Genomic DNA, 24,744 nt, shown 5'->3' on the forward strand with positions numbered 1-24,744 from the left:
TGATCTCCCGAGTTAATTGGTATTGCTCACGCAATTCCAAGTCTGATGTCACAAATAAGGCGCTCCACCTTTACAAAAATTAAAATAGAACGGGTCTTAGCGTTTACTGCAGTGTCTTAGGAATTTTTCGCACGTCATCGCTAGAACATATTCGGTGTGTTGTCAATGCGATCGGATATGTCACATGAGCTCTTGGAAGCTGTTCCAGAGCTCGGGGGCGCCTCGAGTGGAACATACATAACGGCCCAGTGACAGCTCTAGCTGTCTGTGCTGTTATAATCGGCCAGCGGGAGCCGTGACCTTCTAGCATGGAAACTCCTGGAAAAGGGCGTTTTACGCCGTTTCCTCCCTGACTCCGGTAACCGCCACGGTCGTTTGACAGACGCTCCAGCTAATTGATGGGTCATTCCAGGAACCAAGACGTGCCAGTTTGAATCAAGCGTGGCAATCCCTGTCTACGAAACTCCCCTCCTTTCCTTATGTTCAGGAAACAAAGGTGCCGGAGTGCTTATGCCCACCCTCGGTCTCAAGGCGGAGCCTTCCTCGACTTTGGGCGCTCCGGTTGGAGGAAGGTGTGATTGCAGATATCCCTGACCTAGGGACCTAGGGAGGACCAAAGGGATTTAAGCGGACTGCTGGAGTGTGCTAGTGTACTCTGATGTGTGCTCGCCAGAAAGATGTAGCCTTCTGACCTGTAGCTCATGCTACGAGAACGATGTTCTACGCTACGTGCATCGGGAAGTATACGATACCCCTTGTTCTATGTCAACAAGTTTGCAATGCCAATGTAAATAAACCCTCTCTTCCGTTCCTCATCCTCTCGACCTCGTAATCTTCACGAAAGAAGCAGCCCTCGTCAGGAAAAAACTCGGACGACGGTGTAGACCCGCTTAGCCTCCGTGTGACGCCCCGGTCGCGTAGGCCAGCTACCCGTTACGAGACGCACCGGCGACGTAGGATAGGGAGCGGCCCTCTGTGTGACGCCGCAGACTCCGAACTCCGAGGCCACGACCCCCGGCTCCTACAGTGTGCGCAGACGTACGGAGCCGTACGTTTGCGCGCAGCGCGCACGGGCTTGACTAGCACACGTGTGCTTTTGATCCTCGAAAGCAGCAGTGTCCCATAGGAAACAGAACTTGAGCGTCCGTACATCGCCACGCTGTAGTGCAAAACCCGAAGTACAGGGTAACATAGGTACGGATATAAAATTTAGCACAGATGGTGTCGAAGAAGAAAAATGCGATATACAACCCTAATTTCCATTTCATGGGGCAATGAGCATACTCATAATTAATTTATCAAAAGAGGCTAATTCAAAGCCAAACAAGCGCGGCCGTTCGAAGCGCGGCTCTCAGAGCAGCACTATTTCTCTGCGTTCCTCTTCGCTGTCTTTAGATGTTAGCAAAAAAAAATTTCGCAATGGATCACAACCATGTCATGAATCAGGTAATCGAGAAATCTGCAGAGTACAATCAACCTCTCTATATGGCTCTCATAGATTATGAAAATGCATTTGATTCAGTAGATATACCAGCAGTCATAAAGGCATTACGTAATCGAGGAGTACAGGCGGCATACGTGAATATTTTGAGAAATAGCTACAAAGATTCCACAGCTACCTTGGTTCTCCACATGAAAAGTAGAAAGTTGCCTATCAAGAAAGAGGTCAGGCAAGGAGACACAATCTCTCCAATGATATTCACTGCACGCATGGAAGAAGTATTCAAGCTATTAAACTGGGAAGGCCTAGGAGTGAGGATCAACGGCTAATATCTCAGCAACCTTTGGTTTGCAGATGACATTCTTCTGTTCAGCAACACTGGAGACGAATTGCAACAAATGATTGAGGACCTTAACAGAGAGAGAAAGTGTAAGAGTGGGGTTGAAGATTAATATGCAGAAGACAAAGGTAATGTTCAATAGCCAGGCAAGGTAACAAGAATTCAGGATCTCCAGTGAGCCTCTGGAGTCTGTAAAAGAGTGCGTTTATCTACGTCAATTACTCGACCCTAATCAGGAGTAGGGCATTTACAGAAATTTATAGAAATTTATAGAAATTTACAGAGGTATACAAATTGGTTGGAGTGCATACAGCAGACATTGCCAGATCCTTACTGGGAGCTTACCACTGTCATTGAAAAGAAAGGTGTACAATCACTGCATTGTACCGGTGCTAACCTATAGGGCAGAAACTTGGAGGTTGACAAAGAAGCTCGAGAACAAGTTAGGGACCGCGCAAAGAGCGACGGAACGAAGAATGTTAGGCGTAACCTTAAGAGACAGAAAGATAGCGGTGTGGATCAGAGAACAAACGGTGATAGCCGATATTCTAATAGACACTAAGAGAGAAACACTAAGAGAGAAAAGGGGAGCTGGGCAGGCCATGTAATGCGTAGGATGGATAATCAGGGGACCATTGGAGTTACAGAATGGGTGCCTAGAGAAGGGAAGCGCATTCGAGGACGGTAGTAAACTAGGTGGAGTGATGAAATTAGGAAATTTGCAGGCGCAAGTTGGAATCAGTTGGCGCAGGATAGGGGTAATTTGAGATCGCAGGGAGAGGCCTTCGTCCTGCAGTGGACATAAAAATAGGCTGCTGCAGATCATGATGATGATGATGAAAATATGTCGTCAGGCTTATTTCGTTTTTTGTGGCATGGTCGTGTTCCGATGCCAAATCTGTCCAAAGTCCGTTATTATTATTATTTTTTCACCATACCCTTTTTAGCCGTCACTTTTCTCTCCGCTGCTGTTGAACGCTATGAAATAATGACACTATTTTCTTCCTGTCACGCTCTTCTTGCATTGCGTATGATTCGAAGTGAGCACGACAGTTTGTTTTTATGCCTGGAACAAAGAGCCGGTGTGCTCGCGCCTTGCGGTGACGCCCCGGGCGCAGTCTCCGAACTCTAGGCTCGAACTAGGCTTACTCTAGGCTCCGCACGACAATGCACATATGCGGTAGGTCTACGGCACTGGCCGATACAAAAAAAAAAAACGAACAACAATAGCAAGCGTTGCTCTAGAGGCACTTGACCGCATACATCACAGTGCCGGCGGCGTTTCCCTGGCCCGCATGTACGCATACACGTAGAACAACAAACACAGAGAATAAACAAATGCACAAGCGTCAATGCGACAAGCGTGGAAAGTTTCCGTCAGGCACATGTTTAACGTGAGCCCGCGTTTCTCAAAGAGGCTTTGCGCACACGCGCTGAAAGAAGAGGAATGGTCGTCGCGCACACGTGGACCCTCATGATGAGGCTTGCTTTTTGACGGGGCAACAAGGCGCGCACCGAGGTTCTTACCCTTTGGTCCCTCGCGTCGACGATGCGTACTGCCACGGTTGTGTTCGCTGTGCTGCTGGGGAATGTGCTACCTGCCCAATCTTCGGTGGATGTACTATCGAATAAGGTAACGTAAATACGAAGGCAGATAAAATCTATGCACAAGGAACTTGGGACTTTTGCGTTCGAATCGGTAATATAGGAGACTTTGCGCGGTCGCACAAGTGCGAAAGAGCCTCCGAACATATTATACTGAAGACTACGCAGACTACAAGAAAGATAGAAAGAAAGAAGGAAGGAAGGAAGGTTTTGGCGAAGAGGACGGTAAATCCAAAGAAAATAACAAACGAGGGGTCGGCCTGCAATTGATGTTTCTTAGGTGTTCATATTTGTGAATGCCTCCTGTATATTGGTTCTGCTGCGTCGCAAGTGCAGACATCACCTTTTGAAGCTGGAGTAATGTTTTATCCATTTGTGCCAACCAACTGCAGTGGTAAACTTACATATACCCAACAATGTGCACGAAGGTCAACTGGCCACTAAGGCCACCTACTCACGCCTATACGCAGGCTACGTCCTGAATTGTATTTAAAGGCTCTGAAGAGTAAAGTTTACTTCAGTAGCTTCTATGTAAATGTGTAGGAATGGAGAAATCGTTTTCCTCGGTATCCGCTGCATGCACCAATTTCGATGAAGTTTGCTGCATTTAAAAGGATGAGTTAAACTGTACAGACTGCAGGAAGCAAAGTCTTTATTTAGGCCTGAGAGGTGCTCCTCTGTTCGATCTATCTACCTTTCTTACCATTAGACTTCGCTCTCTGTACCACTGTGTAGGACAGAAATTTGCACCTAATAACACATCAAATGTGGTCAAAACTGATGTATTATACACTGCTTTAAAATATACCGCTAGTTTGTCAGTAGGACCTTTGCCAAACCATTGTAAAGATTGTAACAACTTTACGTAAGCTGCAGATTCGAGTCACATTTGTCCATTCCGGGTGCTCTAACGGGTTGCAATTCACTGAACTAAGATATCTGTTTTTATTGCAAAGTTACGGACTTGTAAACTGTGTGCTTCGATTTGTTTAAAAGTTACCCCTTCTTGGCAGTCTTTGCAAAAAATTGAGGCTCCAAATAAAAATTCTGATTCTATACATGCAGTCGGTAGATTCGGCTTTCGCTTTTACATGCAACTTCAATTCAACTCGGCTCATTGCTTATCTAATGAAATCGCTTACGCGTTGCACTTGTAGTTTAGCAGGAAAATCGGAGTTGGCGCCGAGCTAAAGCTTCCTCAATACTGAAGTAGTACACAGTGAAACATACACGGTGGCGAAGTCGCTAGCACTTCATTAGTTCTGATGAGTGTGCAACGTCTTTAGCGTTTTTAATGCAACAGCGCCCGTCGACTGAATGAAACGCTCTACATAAGTACTTCTTACCGTTTAAGCTGAGCAGGCTAAATACGCGTGTACCGTGGACCTGTCGCAGAAGTGCGAAGAGAGCTGGCTGGCACTGTAACTTCCTCGCCGATCTCCAGCGCCCGCTCACCATGGTCCACTGTTCACTTCGATGACGACGCGCAGTGAGAAGGAAAGAACTAGGGTGTGCGGCGGGGGTGAGGGAGGCGGGGGGGCATTGACATTACGTAACGAAATTGAAGCTAGGAAAAGTCGGCCCAACTACACGTGATCATGTCGCGGTAAGTTTTAGCGTCTTCGATTGCGTTCAGATAACGCTCTTAAAAATAAAAAAAATAAAAAGTAAGAAAGAAAGAGTAAAAAAAAACATAATGATAATAAAAAGAAATTAAAGAAAACGGGTGCCATCGCAGCAAGATGCAGCTGCCGTGTTCGCACGTTGCAACGAAAACTGTAAGAGTATACCTCATATAAAACGACCGAATTCGCACGAACATATCTGGCGAAAATGTACACATATATGTATATCGCGCGGCGAAGTACCCGAACCAGTGCACGTCGACGAAAACCTGCCGAGAACCAATCACACTGCGCCGAGTGTGCAATTTTAGACGTCGTCAAACTCCGCCATATTGTGACAACTGGTAATGACGGCTTTTTGAGCTAATCAGTGAGACCGTGTAGCTGATCTCTGGGCCAATCAGGGCCGACAACATTGCAAATATGGCGGTATTCGGCAATGTATAGAGTAGCACCGGCTGGTGTCCGCCGAGTGCTAGGTCGCTTGTTGGGTCGACTTTTTTGAGCCAGAAAAAGACGATGATTCGCGAAGAGTCGGCTTGCTAAGGCTGGCATGCGTGACGTAAGGGCTTCCTCCTATACAGCCTATCAACCTCCTTCATCCGTGCATATACGTGTGTCGCTCGTGCAGTGGGACACCTTGGAGAACAGCCGCCTGAACCTTTCGTCGCGGGGCCTGACGCTTATCGATGGTGACATTGCGGTGCGCACCGTGGACTGGCGAGACCAGCTGGCTGTCGAGGATGCCGACAACGCGTCCGCCGGAGACGGCGATCAGCAGCAACAGCAGCAGCGCAAGGGCACACCCTTCATCTGGAGGCGGTGGCCGCGCAGGACCGTCTACTACGACTTCCATTCGTGTGAGTGTACGCTACGCCAAGGGCTGCCGACGGGCGCCAGCAGTTGTCCAATCAGTTGCTCCCTATGTATCATATTTCATCACACATTCAATGACAGTACCGTTCGTCATGCCGGATGCCTACACCTACACAAACTTGTTTCCAAATAGCCCAAGAACCTGTATATTAGACGGGGGAATTAAGAAGGAGATGCTGAAAAAGAAAGAAAAAAAAAGAACGTTAAACTAAAACCCGAAGCGTTCATTGACCGTATTGTTATAATTTCAGGAAAGTTCAGGAACGTGCATCTCAATGTCCTATATGTATACACAAACGTATAAAAAAGGCGGTTATTATGCTTTTGCATTCGTGTAAAACAAGACGTTATTTGAGGACATATTTAGAGGCCCTGCACCATAATCCCCGGCACAGCAGCTTGCCGAGCACCAAAGGGTCTCATGCAGTACACCGTGTGGTGAAAAAAAAAACAAGAAAAAGAAGATAGAAAACGTTCGTAGAAGTTAAAATTGCCTTACATTGAGTTTGTCGAAACAGGTGGATGAAAAATTTTTGCATATAAAATCTAATGCGACGCCCGTGGAGAAACTTAAACGGCACCGTTCAAATGGCGTCTTCGTTCAAGTGAAGTTCGCTGAAGCGCCATTTCTGCATGGGAACAAGCACCAGAAGAAATTGCGAAATGTCGTGCCCCATATGCAAACAAGTTCGGATCACTCGCAGGTGCAGTGCCGCCAACTGCACATGCACATGCTTAGGCTTCTTGAGCACACAGAAGCCACAAAGTATACATCATCACCATCAGCCTGGCTACGCCCACTGCAGGGAAAAGGCCTCTCCCATACTTCTCCAACTACCCCGGTCTTGTGCTAATTGTGGCCATGTTGTCCCGGAAAACTTCTTAATCTCATCCGCCCACCTAACTTTCTACCGCCCCTATCACGCTTCCCATTTCTTGTAATCCAGTCCGCATCCCTTAATGACCATCGGTTATCTTCCCTCCTCATTACATGCCTTGCCCATCCCCATTTATTTTTCCTGATTTCAACTAAGGTGTCATTAACTCGCGTTTGTTCTCTCACCCAGTCTGCTCTCTTATTATCCCCTTAACGTTGTACCCATCATTCTTTCCATAGCTCGTTGCGTCGTCCTCAGTTTAAGTAGAACCCTTTTCGTAAGCCTCCAGGTTTCTGCCCTGTACGTGAGTACTGGTAAGACACAGCTGTTATACACTTTTCTCTTGAGGGATAATGGCAACCTGCTGTTCATGATCTGAGAACGCCTGCCAGACGTACCCCAGCCCATTCTTGTTATTCTGATTATTTCAGTCTCATGATACGGATCCGCGGTCACCCCTGCCTGCCCTAAGTAGATGCATTCCCTCACCACTTCCAGTGCATCGCTACCTATCGTAAACTGCTGTTGTCTTCCGAGACTGTTAAACATTACTTTAGTTTTTTGCAGATTAATTTTTAGACCCACCCTTCTGCTTTGCCTGTCTTGCAGGTCAGTCAGCATGCATTGCAATTGGTCCCCTGAGTTACTAAGCAAGGCAATATCATCAGTGAATCACAAGTTACTGAGCTATTCTCCATTAACTCTTATCCCGAATTCTTCCCAATCCATATCTCTGAATACCTCCTATAAACACGCTGTGAATAGCATTGGAGAGATCGTACCTCCCGGCCTGACGTCCTTCTTTATGGGGATTTTGTTCCTTTCTTTGTGGAGGGCTACGGTGGCTGTGGAGCTGCTATAGATATCTCTCAGTATTTTTACATACGGCTTGTCTACACTCTGATTCCGTAATTCCTGCATGACTGCTGAGGTTTTGACTGAATCAAACGCTTTCTCGTAATCAATGAAAGCTATATATAAGGGTTGGTTATATTCCGCACATTTCTCTATCACCTGATTGATAGTGTGAATATGGTCTATTGTTGAGTAGCCTTTACTAAATCCTGCCTGGTCCTTTGGTTGACAGAAGTCTAAAGTGTTCCTGATTCTATCTGCGGTTACCTTAGTAAATACTTTGTAGGCAACGGACAGTAAGCTGATCGGTCTATAATTTTTCAAGTCTTTGGCGTCCCTTTTCTTATGGATTAGGATTATGTTGGCGTTCTTCCAAGATTCTGGTACACTCGAAGTCATGAGGCATTGTGTATACATCCTAATCCTCCCCAGCTGCCTTCCCGCTTTGCAGAGCTCCCAAGGCTTTCTTTACTTCTTCCGGAGTACGTATACAGCACAGAAGCTTGATGTGGGCGAGTTGGTTTTGCATATTTGAAGAAAAGAGCGCTACGAAGACGCGGACTAAAAGAAGAACATGTACGATGGACAAAGGGCTACTTCCAACTAAATGTTTTTTTGAAGAAACAGGACTTTAAATAGATACAGCCTAGAATGGCCCATCGTGACATCACGACCTCCCTATCTCATTAGAAAAGCTATCTCTTTTTCGGTAAGCGTCACTGAAGGGCAGCCAATGCACGTGCCCTCGGCCTTTGCAATGTAGAAAGCGTCCAATATCTCCCGTTCTAGTCTATCTCTAGACCGTGCCAGAAACCTACAGCGCATACGTACACAAAGTATACAGCGTACGCTATTTTCTATTCTTCCGTAAATATTTGCCATACTTGCAACTCGACTCCCTGTTGTGTCGCGTAGTTCGTGTCGTATATGTCACGATGCTGCTAATACACGGAACTGAAATGTCCTGTCGACTTTTCATTGCTACGTCACGTGTGCTGTAAACAGATATAGGTTGCACATGACGTCACGGACGCAGGAACTCACCGTGCTACAACCCAAATATGGTGACAACGATGACGTCAGCGCACCATGCATACCAACCCGCGTATATACATCGTTTTGTTTTTCGATGGTTGACGCTTTTCGTCAGATTATCGCTGTTATACTTTGTCGCTCGGTGCAAGGCGCACCTGTCGTGCTGTCGCGCGATTAGGTTGGCTCTAGCGCGGTCACGTTTGTTGTTTACGCAGCTCCTCGGCATGCTATACGGTGCTCTAAGATGGCGGCCCCGCTGACTTCAATAAAAAAAAAGAACATTTATATATTGTATGATGAACTCAGGTCGTCGCGGCCGCCATGTAAGCGCACCAATAGAGCCGAGACATTTAATCGGATCCGGTTATACTTCCATTTATCTACGACGACGCTTCGTAACCCGTGAAATCGGCCAACGCGAAAAGTAACGTCCCGTGCCCGCGCCGGGAATAGCACACGCCGTTAATGCTGAAGTCAAGCGCAGTGCATATGGGTTTCACTTCAGCATGGTACTGAAATACACCCACGCACCAGCGCCGTCGGCGCAACAGAAAAAAATAAGAGAATGGACGAATTGCAGAGACTGCGACGCGTCTATGCTGACGGAGGAATGGGAGGTTCCTTGCCGCGGTGTGACGCACACACGCGCGCTCCACATGCAGCGCGGTCCATCACACAGCTGAGGTGCAGCTGTGCGTCGGGCAAACACAAGCGGGCTGCGCATGCATGGTAGTCGACCCGTCGCCGGCGGCATATTGAGAGCCCGTTTCCGAGCGGGATGCACTCAGACACAGACACAAGGAATGGGGAGAGGGCCACGTGACAAAAAAGAGAGGGGGATAAATTTTGGGAGAGGGAAGAATTTGAATGGGCAGAGCACGCGAGCACTGTCAAATCTGGCTACGAAAAAAAAATCACTTCGAATTTGAGAGAATCCACTGACACAGTCAGGCGACAGGAAGAGACATTCTCTAGCATTGTAAACATAACACTGCGAGGAAAAGAGAGCGAGAGGTGAGACAGGAAACAATGCCAATGGCATGGTTGTTAATGAGGCGGGCCTACTGTCGGCTACCCTGCACGTGGAAGAAGGTACAGAGATAACTCTTGTTTACAGTGTGACTTACTCTAAGCATGGTAACAGAAAAACAGAAGTAAGAGAAGAAAAAAGGAGAAAGAGATAGTTCACGCACACTGAAGGTTGTATACGACGAATAATCCCAGTCGTAGTGGGACAGGAACTATCCGTCATATACAATCTGCAGTCCAGAGACCAGACATCGTTGTTTGAGGTGCAACACCGGAAAACCAGCCGACGCCTTCCATCTCGTGTGGGAAGGAAGGAAGGAAATCAATTTTATTCAGGTCCTGCAGGCCACGAGAGCTTTGGGCTCTCATGGAGTGGGCGTCTCCCACGACGGAACCGGGAGGTTGAGTTTCCTGGCGGCGTCGTGGACCTGCTGGACGGCGCAGAGTTGGGGAGCGAGTTTTTCGCTCCGGATTGCTTTTTCAAACTTGCACTTGTCCGGTTCGGAGTTTATGTGAGCTTGCGAGCACGGCCAGAGTAAATGATATACGTTAAGGGATGTATTGCAATTTATGACGCAACATTGGAAACACGCTACCCGCAACCCTTCGCTCCTCGAGTTTCCAATAATGGACGAGGCCAGGAGGGTAACCATAGGCGCAGGAGAGAAAGAGAGAGAGAGACGTTTAATTAGCATAAGTATAAGAAATGCAGGAATATAATACTGGACACTTTCGCAGGAATACCACTGGGAGACGTCTCTTTCTGTGTACTATACTTAGTTGTCCCTTATTTATGTAGCCATAGGGAGGTCGTTGGTCTTTGTATAAAACAAATCTGTCATCATAATACTAGTAATGCTTTGTATACTGACTGACGCTGCCCAGCACAAAACAGTGCTTTTTGTCAAAACGTTACTGCTTGTCCGGGCATCCTGTCCATCCTCCGGACCACGGCACAAATAACTGTTTTCTGTCACTCATGCACTCTCTTAACATCGGTGACGAACAGCGACGCAGGTTCCGACTTGCGTTCCATCATCGACCGTTCTGCTTCCCAGTGTGACCATTCGCTTGGGTTGTTGTTTTGCTCCCCAACGCGACGTCACCTTATACGACCACAACGTCATAAAACCGACGGCCTTGACCGCGTGCTTTTCATGCCGGTCCAGCTGTGCACGCACGCGCTCCAACAACTTGGTAATGCGCCTACGCAGCCGAGCACGTACTTGCCGTGGTAACTCATTGGCTATAGGTTGCGCTGTTGAGCACGAGGTCGCGGGTTCGATACCGACCGCATTCCAATGCGGACGGAATGCAGTAAATGCTCGTGTACCGTGCACGTGCACACGGGCTGCCCAAATGTTAAAGAGCCCCAGGAGGTTGAAAAGTAATCCGCGGAGTCCCCACTCCCATCCCCCTTCACTATATACGACGTGCCTAATAATCAGATCGTTTTTGTGGCATGCGAAAACCCCAGTGTGTCTTACAGCCGCACACTTCTGTGTCACTCGTAATTACTAACGCGTGAAATACCGCTTATTCTGGCCCATGCTTTGTCGTTAAGCAGCGTCAACTCGGAAAGAAAGCATTGCAGTGTGACAACTCAGCCAGAAAGCATATGGTGATGACGGTTACGTTTAGCCGGCGATGACGACGAGTTAGAAGAACCTTTTTTTTTTATGCTTGTAAATTCATTGGCTGTATATTGCATGCGTCTCCTCTTCGCGACAATGTATGCTGTCACGCATACTTTATAGGCGCAAGTGTTCCGTCGCCGACATTCGTGTAATTTTAAGCCTCTCGATGAAATAGGTCCATATCCGCTATGCCGAACGTGCACATGCGACCCGAGGCCGCAGCGAGAACCAGGTCAGCTGCGTTCTGCCGCATGTTTCGAGCGACGGTGACACGCTGAGGGTACAAGGTCGAAACGAATGCAAACGTGGTGTAAAGCGGCTCACGTTTTGGCATATGCGGACCTAGTTTTTTTCGGGTCGTTCGCGTCATCCTTGACGCGCAGTTTTGAATTGCGGTTATATTGACGACGGTCCAAGCTGTATGCAAGCAAACCTTTAATGAATTGCTGCAGTGCTGCAGGTCATCAGAAGTATAGCCTTTGTAACGAAGCATTAAATGTTACAACACTTCGAATGCGCCTAATTCAGCTCCCTTTCCTTAAATTAAAAAAAAAAAAGTGTACGCGAAAGTTCTTGTCATCGTTGTTGTCTCAGGTGGTCAGGAAATGGTGGATCGTGTGCTTTTTATTATATTCTGGTAATTTACGTGCCTATATATGCCACGAATTAATGATGATGATACACCCCGTATAGTGGGGGACACTGGATTAATTTCTACCACCCGGGTTTTCTCTAACGTGCATCGAATGCACGGCACACGAGCACCTTTTTTATTTTTTTTGCATTCGGCCTCCATCGAATTCGGAATGTTCCCGCCGCAGTCGGGGTCGAACCCGCGACCTCGTTCTCTGCAGCGCAACGCCATAGCCACTGAGCTACTGCAGAGAGTGAACGGTGTGTTTCCGAACACACCCTACAAAGTTGATAAAAATGTTGGTAATTAGGTGACCAATATAAAAAAACCTGAAAAATTACTTGCTTAAGGCATCGACAAACGTTACAAGCAACTGCGGGGGGGGGGGGGGAGGGCGGGGGGGTAGTGGTATTCTGTTAGTCTTCGCCTAGTCCACATGCCCACTTCGTCTGCTGCTGAAGTGTTGATTGGCTGGCAGCTTTTCTGCTTCTGACGTTGTACCACAGCCCAGCCAATCAGAACTTCAGCAGCAGACGAAACTGACATATCCTCTGTGGTGGACACTTACAGAATGCACCTCGTGGTAACGTTTAATCGGTTCCTTTTGCGCGGAGTTCCTCGTTAAAAATAAGTAAACACTTAGAAAAGATAATGGCAGCCCGAGAGGCGCCCCATGTTAAGCCTTAAATAAAATAAATAGGCCGGAACTTTTATAACCGTTAACAAGTGTGCAATAGCATATACTTAGATAATGTGATGACTGTGACCTCTCGCGCGCATGCGCCTCATGGGTCTCCTTGCACACTCCCATTTATCAAGGTGACGATTCTACACCTCGCCTCTCTTGACAAACTTGCGACCTCGTGTACACCGCGATGTGCTCGCGTACGTTTTAGCACGCCTCGAGTTTTCGGTTAGATGCCTTACGAGTGAGTGAGGTCCGCCTTTAATGCTCTAGAGAAATGAGTGACCGCTCGACGCTGGGATCGAACCGCTGTCTTCTAGCATAGGAGCCCAGCGCCCTAACCATTTGGCCACAATCTCACGCATGCTTATATCGTGCCAAAATCGCTCTTTGAAACGTCTCACGTGTGCCAGCTTCGCGCAGTCTTCCCCTCGTGAAAGCTAGCGCTTTGAGCCACTGTGTTACAGTGCGCTGCCTTCGAGATCGGCGCATATTTTTTTTTTGTCAGAAGAACATGGCACCTCTAAAATCGGTGAAGTCCGCCTATAATGCTATCGCATTAAAAACAAACAAAAAAGGAAAGTTTTTACAGTCAGACCTCGCTGCATAGTTTCGCGTTTAATAAAGCCGCGTGTCTCTATGCGACACATACCACTGTCGCGGCGCGGAAAGGAGCCAACGTTCGATTAAAATAGGAGAAAATATTTTGCGGGCCGGAGAGCAATCTGTTGTGAACATAATGGAGAAAACAGGCAAGCGGTAATAGAAGGCTGAAACAATAACTGCGCCACAGCTTGCCAACATGTTCTGAACATAAAACGACGCTATCTATCATGCAGCTTCCTGCTTGTTACCACCGAAAACGTTTTTTGTTCTTTTTCTTTGGCTTACTTTCTCTATTCTCTCTCTTTTCGCGTATAGGAATGCCGTACAAGTCAACAGCCCACAGTATTACATGCCAAACAAACATATATATATATATATATATATGCGCACTACATGGGTGGCAGGGCAGATGTCAAGCAATGCTTACTGCCTTTAGCCTTGGCATCCCGTATGCCTGTAACGTGTCTGAAACAATAAATTAGTATTATAGACGCGACTTAGTATTATAGACGTTAGGAGGCCAAAAGAAGCATATACAGTGCTAAATAGCGGGCACGTCCTGTGCTACCGGGGCTTAGCGGATAGAAGAGAACTAGGAGTCGGATTTCTGGTTAATAAGAATATAGCTGGTAACATACAGGAATTCTATAGCATTAACGAGAGGGTGGCAGGTCTTGTTGTGAAACTTAATAAGAGGTACAAAATGAAGATTGTACAGGTCTACGCCCCTACATCCAGTCATGATGACCAGGAAGTCGAAAGCTTCTATGAAGACGTGAAATCGGCGGTGGGTAGAGTGAAAACTAAATACACTATACTAATGGGCGACTTTAATGCCAAGGTAGGCAAGAAGCAGGCTGGAGACAAGGCAGTGGGGGAATATGGCATAGGCACTAGGAATAGCAGGGGAGAGTTATTAGTAGAGTTTGCGGAACAGAATAATATGAGGATAATGAATACCTTCTTCCGCAAGCGGGATAGCCGAAAGTGGACGTGGAGGAGCCCAAACGGCGAGACTAGAAATGAAATAGACTTCATACTCTGCGCTAACCCTGGCATCATACAAGATGTGGACGTGCTCGGCAAGGTGCGCTGCAGTGACCACAGGATGGTAAGAACTCGAATTAGCCTAGACCTGAGGAGGGAACGGAAGAAACTGGTACATAAGAAGCCGATCAATGAGTTAGCGGTAAGAGGGAAAATAGAGGAATTCCAGATCAAGCTACAGAACAGGTATTCAGCTTTAACTCAGGAAGAGGACCTTAGTGTTGAAGCAATGAACGACAATCTTGTGGGCATCATTAAGGAGTGTGCAATGGAAGTCGGTGGTAACTCCGTTAGGCAGGATACCAGCAAACTATCCCAGGAGACGAAAGATCTGATCAAGAAACGCCAATGTATGAAAGCATTTAACCCTACAGCTAGAATAGAACTGGCAGAACTTTCGAAGTTAATCAACAAGCGTAAGACAGCTGACATAAGGAAGTATAATATGGATAGAATTGAACATGCTCTCAGGAACGGAGGAAGCCTAAAAACAGTGCAGAAGAAACTAGGAATTGGCAAGAATCAGATGTATGCGTTAAGAGACAAAGCCGGCAATATCATTACTAATATGGATGAGATAGTTCAAGTGGCTGAGGAGTTCTATAGAGATTTATACAGTACCAGTGGCACCCACGACGATAATGTAAGAGACAATAATCTAGAGGAATTCGAAATCCCGAAGGTAACGTCGGAAGAAGTAAAGAAAGCCTTAGGAGATATGCAAAGGGGGAAGGCAGCTGGGGAGGATCAGGTAACAGCAGATTTGTTGAAGGATGGTGGACAGATTGTTCTAGAGAAACTGGCCACCCTGTATACGCAATGCCTCATGACCTCGAGCGTACCGGAATCTTGGAAGAACGCTAACATAATCCTAATTCATAAGAAAGGGGACGCCAAAGACTTGAAACATTATAGACCGATCAGCTTACTGTCTGTTGCCTACAAAGTACTTACTAAGGTAATTGCAAATAGAATCAGGAACACCTTAGACTTCTGTCAACCAAAGGACCAGGCAGGATTCCGTAAAGGCTACTCAACAATAGACCATATTCACACTATCAATCAAGTGATAGAGAAATGTGCAGAATATAAGCAACCGTTATATATAGCTTTCATTGATTGCGAGAAAGCGTTTGATTCAGTCGAAACCTCAGCAGTCATGGAGGCATTACGGAATCAGGGTGTAGATGAGCCATATGTAAAAATACTGGAAGATATCTATAGCGGCTCCACAGCCACCGTAGTCCTCCATAAAGCAAGCAACAAAATCCCAATAAAGAAAGGCGTCAGGCAGGGAGATACGATATCTCCAATGCTATTCACAGCGTGTTTACAGGAGGTATTCAGAGACCTGGATTGGGAAGAATTGGGGATAAAAGTTAATGGAGAATACCTTAGTAACTTGCGATTCGCTGATGATATTGCCTTGCTTAGTAACTCAGGGGACCAATTGCAATACATGCTCACTGACCTGGAGAGGCAAAGTAGAAGAGTGGGTCTAAAAATTAATATGCAGAAAACTAAAGTAATGCTTAACAGTCTCGGGAGAGAACAGCAATTTACAATAGGCAGCGAGGCACTGGAAGTCGTAAGGGAATACATCTACTTAGGGCAGGTAGTGACGGCGGATCCGGATCATGAGACGGAAATAATCAGAAGAATAAGAATGGGCTGGAGTGCGTTTGGCAGGCATTCCCAAATAATGAACAGCAGGTTGCCACTATCCCTCAAGAGAAAAGTTTATAATAGCTGTGTCTTACCAGTACTCACCTACGGGGCAGAAACCTGGAGGCTTACGAAAAGGGTTCTACTCAAATTGAGGACGACACAACGAGCTATGGAAAGAAGAATGATAGGTGTAACGTTAAGGGATAAGAAAAGAGCAGTTTGGGTGAGGGAACAAACGCGAGTTAATGACATCTTAGTTGAAATCAAGAAAAAGAAATGGGCATGGGCAGGACATGTAATGAGGAGGGAAGATAAGCGATGGTCATTAAGGGTTACGGAGTGGATCCCAAGGGAAGGGAAGCGTAGCAGGGGGCGGCAGAAAGTTAGGTGGGCGGATGAGATTAAGAAGTTTGCAGGGACGGCATGGCCACAATTAGTACATGACCGGGGTTGTTGGAGAAACATGGGAGAGGCCTTTGCCCTGCAGTGGGCGTAACCAGGCTGATGATGATGATGATGAAAGACGCGACTATCATATTCAATCGAGCCCCTCAAATCTCTTTACTCTCTCGCCCCTGGTGCTACATTATCGTGTTTTTCCAAGCATGAATGAAGCCCGCGAATGCACGCAGAGTGCCTCGAGCGACCAGTCGCGCGGGTCTTTTTCATGCGCTCGCGGGCTTCTTCCTTACTTGGAAAAAACACTTTGGTGTAGCAGGTGTTGAGCAACAGAAAGATGTGTAGGGAGTATTTCATGTTGTTCTACAATTTTATCAATTACACTTTTCATCTAATCGTAATATTTGAGAAGTTGACTAATGGATTTAGGCTACTTATGTAGTTAGGCGGAATGCGAAAAGTAGACGGCAAGTAACAGCGACGGCAAATAACATTATACCTTGGTTCTGTCCATGCTACGTGGCATTTGCATATCTTTAATGTCTGGCTCAAGTTGCGCGGGAAACCCGCTATAGCGTCAATGCCTCCTGCCGCGGACCTACAGAGTGTCGTGTAGTTCTGAAGAAACCTGAAACGTACGCACACTAGGATTGCAGTTTGTAGAGCTTTATCACAAGTCGGTACGCATGCCCGCGCAATTCATTTGTCCGAACCGCGGTTCGGACTTGTAAGCTTTTTTTTTTTTGGAGGAGGGGGGGGGTTAATGCTGGACTGTGCGGATATGTACCCGTTCTACGAAGGTGTAAACATAAATCTGGAAGAATACCCCAATAATTAGGTCATTTTACTTCCCTCGTATGGGCGGCAACACATACGAACCTTCTTGCAATATGGGCGTGTCGGGCTGCCCAGGCGGCGCTGCGGAAACACCGGTCAACAGAGCCCCCTATGGAACGCTCATCGGTTTCGGGTAGTACACCAAACGCGACGCCCTGCTGGCGAATTCAAAACCCGCTCGTCTGAGCGGCGCTGCGGCGCGGGTAGGTTGCAGAAAATCGTGCATGGGATGCTTTGTAGCGTGCCTTCCGTCGCCAACTATATAGCGAAGCTGTGCGCCGAATGCGTGCACTACGCACAACGCAGTTTCGACGCTGCCGCTATAGCTTGCGAGTGCGCATATATTCCGCTCGGGCCACGCGATGTCAAGCTGCGACGGCAGACTGTTCAAATATTTGTCTATTTGCTTAACGCAGATCGGCTCAGAACCGTGGCCCCTGAACAATGAAGTAATCGACTATAATCAAGCTAGTATAAACATTAATAAGCTGCGCGCGCGTTGGCACCGTGATTGAGCTTGGCCAGTTCTGGTTCGTGTTGACGCTGAGACCGCCGGCCACATGCCTGGTTATGCTGCAAAAGCACATGGTCGGACATGGCCATCGGTAATTGCCGCGATTGGGCGTCTGTAGCAATATTTTGTTTTGCTTGTCCACGGCAACGTGCTCTGAAGCAGGTTCAACTGCCTCTATATTCCTCCGCCTAATTAACGTGGGCCGCTTCACCATTGGAAATTCATTTGAGTGACAGTTCTATAATAATAATAATAATAATAATAATAATAATAATAATAATAATAATAATAATAATAATAATAATAATAATAATAATAATAATAATAATAATAATAATAAACACCATCCGCAGTTTTAGAGACTCGAACGCATGCAGTTTTGCACGGTCAAGATAAGAACGGACCGCACTCTAGACGAAATGATCCATAGGCTACTCTCAGCTAACGAGTAGCTTGCTGAACAGCAGAATAAGGTATGAAGCCAGGACACGTAAATAAAGCAAGCGAGGCAGGCTGTACATCCGGGTGACAGCGTAACTCAGCGCGGAGAGCTGCGACTTGTATCGCTCGTCACCAAGTATAGCAGCACGGTGTGTTCAAATATCCAGCGTGTCAGGCTCATGGCTCTAAGGACAATTCACCACGCATCCATAACAGAGGTAACGACGCTTGGGGAACGCGCGCTTCTCGGCGTAGTCGATGGGTCCCGCCGCTTTTTGCAAGGTTTGCCGGCCGCTTCCCGTGACATGTGTTACAGGCAGTATAGCGCACAAAGTCGTACGTACGTTTCAAGCACTTTTCGAGTGCGAGAACTATGCGCATAACTGAAAACAAGCCGAATAATGAGCGAGACCGGTGTTATTCTACGCTGTGGCGTCCTTTTTGTACTATATATATCCAGCCAACTTCGTTATCGACCACCAAGTCACCGCCACAGCCCGCACAACCTGCAACAAAGCTGGCAGCTGCAGTCACGTGACCCTGAGGTGCAAGAGGAAAGGACTCGGAGAGTCTCTGATGACAGTATGCACGCACGGAGGGTTCTGCTTCCGACAAGCAAACAGCCGTTCTTCACGTGATAAGGGTGACGTATGAAGCCACTGATGCACATTACATAGACCCAAAACACGCGCACAACGCACTCGAACACACACTATAATATACAGGCGATTGTTCGAGAGGCGGCAATGGCATACGTGTCGCTATCTCATGCTTTCGCCACCTTGGGTGCGGTTGTGGGACTGTAACGACGGCGCACATCGCCTGAAGGGACATCCCACAGAGATCAGGACAGTGGTTAAAGGCTCTTTCGGTATTGTAACTTGACACAACGGCGCAACGTGTAGCCACCGCGTTTTCAAGACAGCACGAGCCCCTGCACCAAAACTGGAAGGGTCCACATAGCGGGCAAATTTGCATGTAATATAGAAGGCCGGATGGCGTCCGCGTGTACGCTTACCTGAGCTTTTTTTGTCCTCCTGGTCCTGGTCCTCGAGGTGCTTGATGACAAGCTCAGCCATTACCGAGGCGCGCCGCGACTGCCTCGCCTGGTGGAAGAAGGCCTCGGGAGGCCCGGTCACCTTGTCCAGTTCGATGTCGCTGTTGCGCCGCTCGTACGAGCCCCCGCCCACGGGACTCAGCCGGTCACGCTTGCGGTGGTGCTTGCCGTGGCTGCCGTTACCGGTCTCCATCTTCCCGCGAGGCATGCCTTCTGCTTGACGCACTCTTGCCTTTCCAAGGACACACGCAGACGCTTCAGCCGGCACTGTGAGGCGCCGCACACCGAACGGTCTGCCTTTGAGCGAGCGGACACCGATTGGAGAATAATTAACAGAAGCGAAAGCTTGGACGGAAATGAGGAGATCAGATTCGCAGATTGAGCTCAGCTTCTATCCCGCTGTGTTCTTCGACAAGGCCGGGAACCACGGTCCGAGCAATCGCTGGCTTGGTCGTCCCAAGAAAAGGAGGCGAGATCCGATGTTGATGGCGAGTGGCTGACACTTCGTCGATCCTTTCCTTTTTTCTTTTGAAGACACAGTGCGGCACGAGCTATAGGACAGGTACGATTCTCCACAAGGTTGTGAAACGTGCGAGGAGCCGTGAAGCACCGACGGGTAAACCTGCGCGAACAGCAGTTCCGTATAGTGTTTAAAGAACCGTCTGCTTACGAGAAGCTTGTCAGCAGTTCGTATCGCTTCTCCTGGCTGACTATACACCTCCAAAACCTAACTGCAGCCTATGTAGTTCAAACGAAGCGTCAATTTTCTTCCCCCTTTACCTGAGCGTGCGCGTCGTTGTGAGAAACGCGTTATTCACAGAGCCGGCGGGGACTGAAATCGACGGTGTTCGAAGCACGTGAGCAGGCAGCCCTCGGAAGCCGCATATTCGCTGCCTCTGCTCGGCCGCGTTGTATCAGAAACAAGGGAGGAAGAAGCGAGGAGGAGGGCGACAGTAAAAAAAGAGTCCGAGGCCCGGTCACGCGCGGTGTTTGCCGAACAGGCTGCGCTCCCCGCCGGTGCCGCCGCTCCGGCGAGAACGGCGCGAACGTACACACACAGAGTGGGACGAGGAAGAGAGAAGGCGTAGCGCAAGTGCGTACTTCGAGCGCTCGACGCGAGTCGGCAGTGCCGCGTGACGCGACGCGCCTGCACCGTGGAGACAGATTGTTCGAGCGTTGTAAGCGCAAATTCGGACGCGTATCGCGTTGGCAGGTTGACGCAGCTGCAGTTCATGGCTGACGTTCCTGTTGGTATTGTTGAGAACCGGGCCTGACATCTCACTTATACGGAACGAAAACGCGCATCGCGACTGACGCTGCGGTGTAAAGGTTAACGTCACTGCATCCGTTCCCGCTGCATCACTTTCCTTAAAAGCAGGGGAGGCTAAAGCATTTTCCTCGGGCGTCCGCGGGTGAGAGGCTTGATGAGGGCCGTCAGCTGCGACCCGTTAACGCAGATTAATCAGTCAACTTGCAAAAAAAAAAAAAAAAAAAAGAAAGCTATTCCGTTAAGCGCCAAGCATAAAGACTTAACCTCATCGTGTTACGAACGACCTACCACGGTTACCGTCTTCCAGTTCCACAAGACAAATGGGTAAGTTTCGAAGGAGAGAAAACGAGAAAGAAATACAAGAAAAATAATAATTTGACCCCGTCAGCTGCGCTGAAACGGGGTGGAGAAAGAAGTGGCTACATATTGTGGCGAAATAGGAAGAAATGAAAGGACGGCGCTTCTGCCTCCTTTTCCGCAACCAGCGGGCAACCAGCTGAACCACCGAATTTCAGAGGCCTCGTTTCTCATTATGTGTTTCCAACGTCGTGCCTGTCACACGGTGAAAAGTGAGACCCATGTTCTTGCAAGACCCATTTTCAGGTGCCGTAGGAGCGTCGCAATTGCTCGGCTGTATTGTGACTGTAGGCTGTGCGCATCCCCTAATAGGTCACTGGGACCGGATCAGCATGTTAGATGTTGTTCCCTGATTTACGCATATGCGAAAACACGGAGAACTGTATACCTGACTGTACGATTATGTTCGGAAGGGAAGAAAGAAAAATGCACACGTGGGAGAGTACCACGGCCTCACTAGCTCTGAACTAAAAGAATCAAAGGCTATCCTCACAGTCTATCGCAAAGGTGTGAAGGCAACAGCCCTTGCCTCCGCAACATCCACACGCTGGACGGCGCTGCGGTCACCGCGCTTTGAAGTTGGCTTCACGATTCAGACCAAACTTTTTGCAAGCGTTTGCCATGGCGAGCGCTGCGCCGCAACACATAGTAGCTTGTGTGCTTCCACAATGAGGACGCTAACCTTTATTTACACTTCTGCAACAGATTATACACAGGACACGGTGGTATTAAAGCGAACGCCTAATGTTATTCAAGCGACGGTTACTACACAAATGTGACCTCAGACCTCGTTCGTTAATACTTGCCCATGTGTCTCGCCTGTCGAAGGATCCGCCTCACTGCGCTTTCTCGAATGCAGAGCCGAAAACAAGGACGACTTACGATCTTGAGTGCTAAGGATCTGTCCACTTTCGTATAGTAGTTCTGACTTGTACATACATATGTACAAGTCAGAAGATATTCCAGTGTACTGGAACACTTGACTGAAAATCCCGCGATGCCCGACAGTACTCGGGCGTTCCCATGGAGGAAGGAAACATACTAGGAGGCAGCGTCACGTGATAATTTTGAAGCATAGTTTTAAAGAATATAAAGGAGATGTTCCTGGGAAACAGGCCCTCGCCACGTAATAGGCAAGTGGTAATTTCTAACCGCCGAGCAGACAGAGAATATTAGGGTGAGTATAGAGAGGAGGGCGCATGGCGAGGACCGATCGTGACGAGGGTGTCACTATTAGTATAAGAGCCAGCATGAACCAAACAATGCCTTAAAATGTCTGGCAAGCACGGAGTGTCTATTTCCTAAGAGTCAACACGCGGATGGGCCCCGAATGAAAGGATAGTCGGTTTCAGAGGCTCGTCGAGTCTAAGGGCCTGATCTAGAGCTCACTCATGTTCTTTTTTCTCCCCCCCCCCTCTCCCGTGTTTCTATTCAGCTTTTCGGCATTGGGTTAGAACAAGAGAACAAAATGAGAGGGATGGAATGACGATTAGGCAAGAGAAACTAAATAGAGTTCCTATTACTCACATTGTATACGTAGCGCGCACAAATTACACAGTGGGCAGCGTGTGTTGTGTTGATGTTCACACAGTGTTTTCTTCAATACATCACCAGCCTTACTTACTACGACTTACTACGCTAAAGAAGTGTAAGGCCAGCAGCCTCTGGACGAGCCAATTTGTACCCATTTTCAGGGAATTTTCGTCTCTTTCGCTTCCTACCCGATGTGGTTGCTTAGTGGCTACGGTGTTGGGCTGCTAAGCTGGCGCTGAGTCGTGCTCCCTCAAGGGTTGCAGAAGATATAGTGCCAGCCTTTCCTCCTTCCCTCAAGAACCACTTCTCTGCTAAGCACGAGGCCGCGGGATCGAATCCCGGACACGGTGGCCGCATCTCGATGGAGGTGAAATGCGAAAACACCCTTGGTACTTAGATTTAGGTGCACGTTAAATAACCCCATGGTGATCGAAATTTCCGGAGTCCCTCACTACGGCGTGCCTCATAATCAGATCATGGTTTTGGCACGTAAAACTCCATAATTTCTCATTTATTTCTCTTTCGCTTCCATTTCCACTGACGTCGACACAGCCATGCCCACCTGGATCCCATTACCGTCTCCCTTCATCATTATCCTACACATAGCCTTCATTTCCTTGCCTTTTCCCCCAGGCGAAGTGCGGCTCGACCGAGCTGGCTATAGCCTGTCTGTCTACGTCTATTGCATATACATTCACTCACTCTCTGCGTGACTTATGTGCAGAAGGACACATGGAGTATGACAATGAAGTTACCCCTGCAGTATGGGAAGGTAACTTCTCCGTGGCGAGCTCCCGAACTTCGTATAATGATGCGCGTTCACGTACACCGAATCTTTAAAAAAGGCCCCTGCATAATTTCTTGCCGACGAAGGCACATATTTTCTTTCCTCGTGTTTTCCTGCTCATCTCGTCTGTGCAAACTCTTCGGATACGAACCCATGCGGCGCTTGTGATGACCACGGTATACTCTTCAGTCATACAAAAAGAAAGAGAAACGCGTTTTTTTTTTCTTCTTACGCAGTAGCGTTGCCTTTCTTTTTTGCTTTACCTGAATCTCTCACCATCTTCTTACCAAATCTAGAAACAAATAGAAATTCCTGAGCTGCGTTACAAAACGTCCCTGGGCGAACAGCCAAATTTCATTGTCCTCCCACAGCACTCATGCTACACGTATAGTATATTATACAGTTCGTTACAGTAGCCACGGTTACCGTAACGCGCTGTACTGCGTGCAACACGAACGATACGGGGTCCGTATAGAAACCCCATACGTCGCCATCTTTCGCGAATATAAAACCGTGTGAAGTGTGCCACAAAATCGGTATCTGACTGTATCGCTCACCGGCGGCACGTGACAACTTCTGCCGTTTGTGTGACGGCCCTCCTCCTTCTTTCCTTTCTCTCTCTCGCTTCTCCAATCTTTCCGTCACCCGTGTGCACGTATATCCGCAAGACTCCGTGCATATGCGACCCACGGCGGTCTCGGTTCCAACGCAGCAGCCGTTGCCGTAAAGGGAATATAACTGCCGCTGGCTGCCGCTTATCAGCGTGGACGAGCATTCAGCTGCGCGCAGCATTCTTTCGCGGTCTGCCATTTCACCTTTACGGCGTTTGACGACCCGGGACAAAGCGGGAAGGCATAGAGAAGGAAACGGGGGGAGGGTTTAGTATTGCAGGGAGGGGAAATGACGCCCAGACGCCAGAAACCAACTACCTGCACGTTCAGGTCAGGTTAGGTTAGAAACCGCGGCTTCCTCAATATAAACATAGTGTAGCGCTGTTCAAACAGTGAAATATTCGAATCCAATCGAATTTCGAAAGTCGAGAGAAAAAAAAAGAAAGACCTCCGAATATCGGATTGCGTATCAAATACTTTCTTATTTCCAAACAATGTGAAACATGAAGTTTGTGCGGAGTTCGTTGGTAAAATATCGCGGCGTCTGCCCCTGGTGCGGCCACACACGCCCTACACTCTTTCACATCTCGTGGGGGTGCGGGGACAAATTCTCAACACTTAAAGACGCCTAGCACGTCATTTGAGCGGTGGGAGGTACAGCTGACCCGCGATACCCTGGCGGGACAAGAAGCTCTCGTCCAGCAAGTACGTACGTCGAGCAGCCATGGCCAGTGCAGTCCTGGAATGAGGATACCACCCACTCGACCTCAAGAGCAACGACCTCGATGGTCCAAATAAATGTTCTCTCTCTCTCTCTGTTAAAAACAAGAACAAAAAATATATATGTATTTAGTATTTTACGCTCGTATGTAATGCCCTTCGCAATTGGGCGCCTGGAAAACTGAGAAGCTTGTAAAGGAGATACAAAAACTTTTTGTTATCTGTAGCACCCAGAGAAGGGCAGTAACGAAACAAGG

At 47.9% G+C, this 24,744-nt stretch overlaps 1 protein-coding gene across 1 annotated transcript in view; it reads right to left on the minus strand.

The window, feature by feature from the left end:
• Nucleotides 1-20,115, minus strand: part of VhaSFD (V-type proton ATPase subunit VhaSFD) — a 49,727-nt gene extending 29,612 nt beyond the window's left edge. The window contains exon 1 of the mRNA XM_075681295.1: nt 19,171-20,115. Coding sequence (XP_075537410.1) covers nt 19,171-19,417 — 247 coding nt within the window. The 5' untranslated portion in view covers nt 19,418-20,115. The remainder of the gene's footprint in view (nt 1-19,170) is intronic.
• Nucleotides 20,116-24,744: the final 4,629 nt, after the last annotated feature.

This window comes from Dermacentor variabilis, chromosome 2, assembly GCF_050947875.1.
Source record: "Dermacentor variabilis isolate Ectoservices chromosome 2, ASM5094787v1, whole genome shotgun sequence".
Lineage (NCBI taxonomy): Eukaryota > Metazoa > Arthropoda > Arachnida > Ixodida > Ixodidae > Dermacentor > Dermacentor variabilis.